Here is a 9,740-nt window from a genome sequence, read left to right as displayed (position 1 = left end):
GCAATATGACCTCTCTAAAAGTCAAGATTGCTAACGTGATACATTGACTGATCAACTTTTGACTTTTAAGAAGGTCAAATTGGTGACGTGGTGTTTTGACTTCGCGTTGGCTGGTCATAATTACCAAATGTACACTTTAGTGGGAAATCACAAAAAGATTGTATATTTTCGTGTGCAAATATTAAAAGTTGTACCCCAAATTATGAAATAGGACAAAAGTTGTACCCCACGTATGTAATTAATAAGTAATATATCATTATATCAAATATAAAAGTAAATATAAATTATCCAAATATAAAAGTAAATATATACTAATACCAAACATAATGCTAATTCAATTATTACAGCTTCTTCCTCCCAATGCTCAATCCTTTAAAATTCGAGTCATTCACTTGTTGCTACAAAATAAGTACTTTATAGGCAAAAAGTATAACTAAACCCCTGAACTTTAACTGTTTTAAGGATTAAACTCTTGATTATTTATTTTTCCACATTGAGCCCTTAATCATTGATTCTATTATGGATTATATCCTTATTTAACTTTTTCATCAAGTTTGGACTGCATGCATCGTTAGGGCGATTCGGCTTATTGATATGGACAAATAAAAATAAGAATTCCTTGACTAGAAGACATAAAAATTAAAAACTAAAATGAAATTATAGAAATTAATTTCCAGTACATTCTTCCAAACTCGATTTTCTCCTCTCCCATCTTAAAATTTTCAACATTAGAATCGCCAAATCGATATTCTCATCTCTTAAACTCGACGGAAAAGTTAAATAAGGGCCAAATCCATAACAAAATCAATGATCGAGGCTCAATGTGAAAAAATAATTGATCAAGACATATAAAGTTCAGGGGCTTTCTGCCTACTTCATAAAAAATGTCACTATTAGAAATATAACATTATTATTTTAGTGTATATATTAAGAATCCTACACGAACATGATGGGAGTGGAAGAGGTCTCTGTCCCGGGATTTTTGTGCTCCCATTTCCCACCCATGGGATTCCCCGTTGGGACGGGAATGCAAAATCACCACTCCAATTGCAACCCTTCTGAAAACGATACTGTCTTTTTCTTTGACAAAAACAGAGTATGTAGTTCTTGTGACCGAATCTCTGCAATAACTTTCCCTGCTTTATGACCGTCCCATCACAAGGCCTGCCAGGCAACATGCCATTTTACTATTAATTGAGGAGGCTCCTCACTCAATGATCTTATTTTATTTTACATTTATGGCCACTCAATTTGACCTCATGACCATTCAACTTTAAAATCTGACATAAAAAAATCGCTCAAACTTTATCTTTTACTAACATTATAGTTATTTAAAACCACGTTTACAATAAAACTACGCTTTCAATTTTTCAAATTGTGATTTTCGTAGTTCTCTCTCTAAACGGTCATTTTCTCTCACCTAACTAAACAATACTTGAATGATCTCAAAACCTAAAGTTCAAAAATTAAAATTATTCAAAATATCATTTTCATCAGCTCTATACAATGAAGGATTACCTGCTAGAAGAGTGATCAAGGATGAGTAAGGCCCTGTTCTTTATTACTTAATTTCAGTTCAGTTCAGTATTCAGTTTCAGTATTCAATAATTTATCATTATTTATTATAATTATTATATATTATTATTATTTATATATAATTTATTATTATTATCATTATTTATTTATAATTTCAGCAATTTATTATAATTATTATAATTTATTATATATTAATTTATCTATTTTCATTATAATTATATTTATATATAATTTATGCTTTGTCATTATATATATTATCATTATTTATTATAACTATAATTATTTGGTGCAACTTATTTGCAAATTTTGCGAAAAGTAAATAAATATTATATTAATACGTTTACATTACAATGCTCTAAAAAATTAACTGGCTCAACTACCTTAATATCTCAAATAGTGCAATTTTATCCCTAATATTAGAAGCCAATAGCAATTTTACCCTTAACATTGATAAATTGAGTCAAGATTTTGTATTCATATGAAAATTCATATTTAGACGTTAGGAGTAAAATAACCCCGGACCCAAAACGTTAAAGGTATTTTTGTACCTTAATACTTAATTGTAATAAAAAATTAAGAATGTGTATTCATATAAAAATTTGTATTTAATTTCATAGGCTTTAAATTATATATAAATTTGTGTTTGTATGTAATTTATATTTTTAATTTAAATTAGACTCATTTTTATTTAATGTCATAGGATTTTATCGAGCCTAGATTTTATTTGATATTTAATTTAGTTTAATCTTTAATAATATGTTTATTTATTATTGATATTATTTTTTTTGGTAGAAATATTATTATTATTATTATTATTATTATAAGCTTATTAATGTCCAATATTATCATTAAATTATTTTAAAGTCTAATATCATCATTATTGTTACGTTCGATTAAATTCGGTTAAGTTCGGTATCATTCAGTTAAGTTCAGTAGCATTCAGTTAAATTCAGTTCAGTTCAGTATTCAGTATCATTCAGTTCAGTTCAGTAATAAAGAACAGAGCCTAACTTTTATATTAGTAAATAGCAAAGTTAAATGCTTTTTATGTCAGATTTGAAGTAGAGCAACCATAATGTTAGTAAGTGTAAAGTTGAATCGTCTAATTTATCCATTTTTTTTAAAGATGGATCTCAATCTAATCCAACTACAAGCCCATAAAAGGGACAACATGCAATAACTTCATTTAGATATCAGCCTAAAGCTAGAATGGGTCTCAATCTAATCCAACTACATGTCCATAAAAGGGACAACTTGCAATAGCTTCATTTAAATGTCAGCCTAAAGCTAGAAACAAAATTGATGTTTGCTGTTGTGCTGTTTTCTGATATCTGTTAGATATAAATAAGCAGATGTTTTTCAATCCTCACAATGCATTTTGTATCTATTGTTTGGAGGAAAACAATAAAAATGAGCTACAAGAAGAATAACCATACAGACACAATTTCTCCAGTACCAACCATTCATTGATCTTATATCATTCAACAATCCATACACATTTGCCAAGAGAAATCAACAAGATAATGAATGTTTTTTATAAGATGTAATATGTGGCAGAATAAACTTCTTAAGAACTTCAATTGGGATTCTAATCATCGTGACCATCTCCAAACCACACTAAAAGCATTTGATTGCATGAGGTTGCTGTACAACGAACAATATTATCGTAAACATCCGACAAAAGGCGTAAAACCAAATCCTATTCCCACCCCTATTCGCCTAAGTACTAGTTAAGCACAATTGCAATGGTTCAGCTGTTGTTGTTTACTGTTTGTTGTTTGATATCTGCTTATTTTAATTCCAAAATAGCTATTACCAGTTGTTTCCCAATTCTAACCTAAGTTTGGAATAAAACAGCAAAAAGGAGTTGCAACAAACATAACCAAACAGACACTAACTATGTTAGGTACCTGAGATGAATATGAAGATTAGGAGCCTAAATTTCTTGAGAGTTTGTCCCCTTGTAGAGTGATCTTCCAGCAGTCAACTTGGAATATAAAAATGGAGAACTTTTTGGGCACAACTGCATGTATCCAAGAAAACAGGGTAAGCAGAAATGCACCTAGAGTATAACAAATTATATTGATCACTAGTTGATTCAGCTGACTAAAATGGAAAGTCAGAATTGTTGTTTACTTTACTTCATCCAATGTGTAATTGAAATGTATCTAGCTTTCATGAACCATTTATGTAACTTGCTGACACCGCTATGTTACATGGATATGGGAACAGAAACCAGAAAACGATATTTGTAAAAAATGTAGAAAACGAAAATGTAGGAAAAATGTTAAATAATAAAGATATATGGATATATCTATAAACTAGTTTTTGACCCGTGCGATGCACGGATTCATCTTAATATATAAATATTATCAAAAATATTATTTAATAATTACAATTAATGATATAAAGGTGCTACATAAATTAAATATGGGAGCAAAGAGGTAAATTACATGAATATCTTTATTTAATCTTTTTATAAATAAATATAATAATATAACTAAAGTTAATATATTATATTTTTTATTATATTTTTTATCAGTAAAAAAGGAGGAAGTGACACCTCAGCTCCATCGTTACTGTTTTATATTATATATAGATTTTTTAAATCATAAGAATGAATGTTTAATTTGCTTATTATTTATATATATATATATATATATATATATATATATGTAGTCATGTAATAGATTAAAAAATAGACTTTTTCATTTTGAAAGTTTGCAGAGATGATCTAGAAAAGAATAGGGATTTTATGAACATGTGATTAGCATCGATCCACTTCTGAAAACATATTACATCCAGGGAAATGAGTTTTCAAATTTTAAGAAACAAGTTTCTAATTAGTTTTTTAAATCACGGAAACATGACCTAGAACATTTGGAACAGGTTTCCGAGAGTTTCGGTTTCCGAAACATGAAACTGTTTAATATCAAAGTTCTCATAAAGTTTTCATTCAACATAGGTGACATCTAAAAACCAAGCATAAGGGAAAAATCAACTCACTGCGATGACATAGCAATGCATGTCAAATCTCATATTAATATATATATATATATATAAGTAGAAGAAAGGACTAAATGGTTTTCCTTGTACTATAAACTTCTGTACATTACTTAAATTTAACAAAATATCTTCATCAACTAAAACAAAAAAAATCCTTCATTCTCTATCCCAGCATGCATGATATATGGATTAACAGGTAGGGACGACAACACAACTTACAAAGACAACCCACTTGATACGACCCGTTTAACACGATTATCATTTTTGTTGCGGTTATATCATATATAATCATGTGGAATATATAAATCATTTAACACAATTATAACACAACAACCCGTTTTGACACCCCCTATTAACCAGTAATCAGTGGAATAGAAACCAATCAAGAAAAAGAGCTCACGCTAAATGCTGTAGAGCCACAATCATCTACAAAAGAGATGTATGGCAGGTTATAGTACACATGTATGGCATTATATTGCAGAACACCACAAAATCATCAAAAATAACTTAAAAATAAAGTATGAAGCTAATTGATTTACCTCGAAATTGATTGTCTTCCGTTATTATCCCAAATGTTTCTGCTGTTTCACGGATCATTAGACCACTAACTCCAGTGAAAGATGCTACCTTGCACTCAGCAACTGCTAGGAATTAAATACATAGGTCAAAGAAGCAGATTAAACATATTAATGATACAGATTTTTTTTAGCACAAAGTGTAAGAAGAATGAAGCAAGTGTTAAGGCAGTCTAAAGGCACACTAAATTGCAATTTTTGATAAAATTGTAATGATGTTGTTGTTGGTGTAGATTCCTTGGATTAGATAAAATAAAGAATTGCAAGCGTTACCAAGGATTACGTTTTACTTCTGTAAACAAAAGCCTAGCTCACCCCAAAAAGTTCCTCAAAGGCGGAAGATTGTCTCATATATAAGTCATATAACTCCTTAATTAAGGAATGTGGGATATCTAACACACCCTCCTCATGCCCAGAAGCATTTGGAACGAGAAACCAATATCCATACGTGACCCAACATTGAATATAAAGCTCTGATACCATGTAGATAAAGACCTAACTCACTCGAAAAGGTACAATTGTCTCACATATATAAAGAGCCACGTAGCTCCCTAATTAAGCCATATGAGGTATTAATACAAACTCCTCACGTCCAGAAACATTTGGAGCATGAAGCAAATATCCATGGGTCACCCAACATTGAATACAAGGCTTTGTTACCAAGTTGATAGAAATGCCCAACCCAATTCATCTATCTTGGTTCATAACAGTAATGGACCTAAGGTTTGGAAAGTTTATTCTAGGAGACCCAAGGGTAATATGGTAAGGGATGCGATGTGTGAGCTGGCAGAAGTTACTGCCTTGGGGATTGTTCCTAGGTGGTTATATGCATGGTAGGGTGAGCTGAGCTGTATGAGGTAGGAAGAGATTTCTCTATTTTGGCTCTTAGCTTTGTGCTTTGAGAGGGGGGAGGATTTCCCTGTATCTTTCCTTTTGTTACTGATTCAATACAAGTCAGTTCTTCTTCTACTCCTTTCTTCTATAATTCTTCTAATTCCTACTGTAATTGATGAGGATTCCCAACACAAGTACACAAATATTCTAACTAACCCCAAAAGGTATCTCAAAGGAGCATCGTCATACATATATAACGTGTCATATAGCTCCCTAATTAAGCAATGTGGGATATCTAACAACTTCCAAACAAAAAGTAACCTTCAAAGCTTAGATTGTGTTCTTGGTCTGAAATAAGGTCATAGGAGAGAAATCAACCTAAAATAATAGCACCGTGTAGATCTGCATTAAGAAGCCGCTGTGCCAGCTGGTTACACCTGCAGAATTGAGTCAGAGTAGTTTCAGTTTCAGAGTCCACAGACAATTGCAATATTACTAGACACAAAAAAGAACCAATCTCCCAACCCAGTGTTTTTGATAAGCTGCCCGATATAAGCCTTCCACATCTCATGCATTGGCATAAAATTATCATACCTGTATGCAAATTCAAACAAATTATTTTTACAAAAGTCCCGCGGGAAAGATAAAGTTGAATTCAAACTGAAGCTCTAGAACAATTATTTTACTGAAGAATCCATTATTGCCAAAAACTGACCATGATTGCAATCAAATCCAAAGTTATGAAGCATCAACTCACTTTTGGACATCTTGGGGCAAATCAAATGATCCACATTTTTTATGTTTCTTCAAAGACATGTGCTTTTTAGAGCGCTTTGAGTGGGTGTGTGTCACCTTAAGTTGAGAACTGGTAGATCTGCCACGTCCTTGTACAAAATTATCTAGCAGGATCCAATAGTCAAGTTTCTTGCCTCTGGATCCTTGCATATACTTTTGAGAAAAATCACCGTTTTGAAGAAGTTCGTGTAGCATCGTGTCAGCCATGCTTCTTTTCCTATTCTGAAACTGTCCAGTCCCAAGAGATAACGAGTTAAGAAGCTTAAAGTAAACAAATTATGGAACCAGTAGGTTCAGACATTAAAAAAAAAAAAAAGTCACCTTGACATTTGTCGACTGTAACTTCTCATGTACAGGATGAGACAGTTGCAAGTATGTTGGATCAATTTCCTCCTTACCTGTAAGTATTAACCAAACAAAACAAGGTACTCATTTTAAACTGCCTTCATGTAGTTGACCATGTTTTCTTGCTAAGCAAATGGAAATACAAATTCAAGTCACACCAGAAAATGCACATATAAAAATAGAAGTAGTAATTAGAAATTGCTGAGAGGGTTTGAGTAAGAACCTCTTTGGGAGGAATTATTTAAGGAAGAAGCAATTGCAGCAACTGGAGAAGCAGCAGAATAACTGGTATTCTTTTTATTTTCTTTTCTATCATCCACACTGGTTCTCTTTGCAGGGCTTTTCTTTTGCTGATGAAGTAACTCAGCTTTAGCCACAGCAAATCTTCTCTCCAGGGCATCCGAGGTTCGTTTTCTTTGATCTTGAGAATTTGAATCTGTACCCATTGCAACTGAGTGTTGAGCTAACTCAGTTCATGAGGTTATGGACTGCAGACAGATACTGATGAGAATCAAGGCTAATTTCCAACTAAAGGACCACAGGTTAATTTACCAACGAAAAGTGGATAAATAAAATTATATACTTTGCTAAACTTGATGTGTTACTGCAGCATGTCTATATATGTTCCTATCAATTACAAAATGCAAACATTTCTTACAAGTTACAAAACAAACCATAATCCAACTGAGCAAAGGTGTAATAGTTCTCAATCTTAATTTTCTGTCAAATAGAGGAAACAATGAGATCATTTGCCTAAAGTTTTCATTTCCTGATCTAATCTTAGGAATAAAACTTGCTATACATTATCAAGACAAAAAGTTTAAGTAACAGTACCAAAGTTGCATAATTTTGGCTGAACAGGTCAAGAGTAAGGCTGAAGAAAAATGGGTCGGGTGGTTCTATAATCGGTTTTCAACCAAATCCAATCTTCATTTGTGGCAGTTTTCTGCAGAAGCTAACATAAACTAATTAAATTTTATTATTTTATGATAATAATGAGGGCGAGCCTTGGCGCAACGGTAAACGTTGTTGTCGTGTGACCAAGAGGTCACGGGTTCGAGTCTTAGGAGCGGCCTCTTGCCAAATAAATTGGCAGGGGAAGGCTTGCCCCAGTACACCCTTATGGTGGGACCCCTCCCCGGACCCTCGCTCAGCGGGGATGCGTAGTGCGACCGGGCCACCCTTTATGATAATAATCTAACATTATCAGTAAACTAACCGTGCCAAGTAGAATATCATACTGTTTCTACTGTCATTCATAGACTTAAAATTTTACAGAGTAGAATTCGTCTTTTTCTTGTTTATATTATGTCCCCAGATGCCAACCTTAATCATCACTGCAGTACTAACACCATAATTCTAAGTATATTTTTGAGGATATGCTGCTCTGATATTATCATCTCAAAATTGACTTATAATTTTAGAGGCACATTAGTATTGCCCTCCACACTTAATTAATTAATTATAGTCGCCTTCTCCGAACAAAACCAGCACAATCCAAACCCATTCCAAGTATATATCCTCAGCATAAACTCAAGAACTACAGAGTGAAGCATCAAAATAAGCATACAAGAAGATGTCAATAAAATGCATCAATCAGCTCAGAAGATTTCATTAAACATATCATAGAAGAATCTCATATGTCCAGACATCTTTCGGTAAACATCATCACTGTAATTTGGATTCCAAAATGGCGCTACGAAATCTCACATCATATACAATTGGTAGCAATAAAAATCTAACACCGAAAATTGTCAAACAAAGAAGAAGAAAGGAAACTATCCCAAACAACCAAAATCGTTGAAGGTGCATCTATGAATCTCCACTGCTAAACATTAGGAAAAAAAAAAGGACCATGGAGATGCGGCAGAGGCAGGAGATGTTAATTTCTGATTTGGGAATTTTAAATGGATTATAATTTTTGAAAACTCGAACTATAGTCGAATCTCGTAGCAGCTGGAGAAAATGGGTTTAAGAGAGGGCCATGGATTTTGAGTTTGAGTGATGGAGCAAGCAGATGGAGAATGAGAGAAGAAACGGTATTCCGGTTTCGAATCTTGCTCTTCAACTCAACTGAGATTTTCTTTCTTGAATCATAGTTATAATGAACAACAATGTAAAATCAGACCAGTCACCTGCAGAATTAAGAAGCCGCGAGTTACCTCAGTCGACGGTGAGGAGCAGCGGCAGCGGTGACCAACCTATCGGTGGAGGCTAGGTCCTAAGAACTGCGATGAACGAGGGTTTAGAATTTGGGATTTTGAAACAGCGAAATTGAGAGGAGGGAGGATTGGAACAAAAATCAATTGTTTTTCTTTTTATATAGTTACTTGGATTAAATGCACATTTGTCAGTTGTGTATCCAAACTTTTATCATTTACCCTTGTATCCTGATAAGTAACATTTAACATATTCAATGTTGGAGCTTTGTTGGGCGTTTTTTTGATGGAGAGAATTATAAGGACCCAAAAAATGCCGAGCGTTTTGGCTGATATCGGGCAGCCGGTAAAAGGTTTGACAGTAGAACCATTGGGTCCTAATCTGTTTCGGTTTGATCTATATCATCCATGGGAGCGTGAACGGATCTTAAAAGGAGGCCCTTGGACTTATGACCAACATCTTTTAATCATGCAGAAACTTGAAGGGGAT

General features: G+C 33.1%; 1 protein-coding gene across 4 annotated transcripts; it reads right to left on the bottom strand.

The window, feature by feature from the left end:
- Positions 1 to 334: 334 nt before the first annotated feature.
- On the bottom strand, positions 335 to 9,411 carry LOC136209062 (ribonuclease MRP protein subunit POP4). Of its 4 annotated transcripts, none has more exons than XM_066000418.1 (9): positions 9,254 to 9,411; positions 7,315 to 7,579; positions 7,068 to 7,144; positions 6,709 to 6,974; positions 6,477 to 6,545; positions 6,330 to 6,388; positions 5,082 to 5,183; positions 3,447 to 3,559; positions 335 to 1,164 (listed from the first exon to the last, which is right to left on the bottom strand). In XM_066000418.1, the coding sequence occupies exons 2-8, from the start codon at positions 7,535 to 7,537 to the stop codon at positions 3,465 to 3,467; spliced, it is 891 nt and encodes a 296-aa protein (XP_065856490.1). In that variant the 5' UTR covers positions 7,538 to 7,579; positions 9,254 to 9,411; the 3' UTR covers positions 335 to 1,164; positions 3,447 to 3,464. The 4 variants fall into 4 exon arrangements, with proteins under 4 accessions (XP_065856490.1, XP_065856489.1, XP_065856491.1 ...); XM_066000417.1 differs by lacking the exon at positions 335 to 1,164 and adding an exon at positions 2,892 to 3,180; XM_066000419.1 differs by lacking the exon at positions 335 to 1,164 and adding an exon at positions 2,892 to 3,180 and having other exon boundaries at positions 9,227 to 9,401.
- Between the last annotated feature and the right edge of the window lie 329 nt (positions 9,412 to 9,740).

Source organism: Euphorbia lathyris, chromosome 10 (genome assembly GCF_963576675.1).
Source record: "Euphorbia lathyris chromosome 10, ddEupLath1.1, whole genome shotgun sequence".
NCBI classification, from domain to species: domain Eukaryota; kingdom Viridiplantae; phylum Streptophyta; class Magnoliopsida; order Malpighiales; family Euphorbiaceae; genus Euphorbia; species Euphorbia lathyris.
The sequence above is the reverse complement of the archived record's forward strand: the minus strand, read 5'-3'. Positions and strand labels throughout refer to the sequence as shown.

What these genes read in the sequence shown, in the direction of transcription:
- LOC136209062 (XM_066000418.1), bottom strand. Translation starts at nt 7,537, where the DNA reads ATGGGTACAGATTCAAATTCTCAAGATCAAAGAAAACGAACCTCGGAT. An exon ending in TACAGTCGACAAATGTCAAG is followed by an intron (nt 6,975 to 7,067) that starts GTGACTTTTTTT and finishes GGGACTGGACAG; the next exon opens with TTTCAGAATAGGAAAAGAAG. An exon ending in CAGCTTATCAAAAACACTGG is followed by an intron (nt 6,389 to 6,476) that starts GTTGGGAGATTG and finishes TCAATTCTGCAG; the next exon opens with GTGTAACCAGCTGGCACAGC.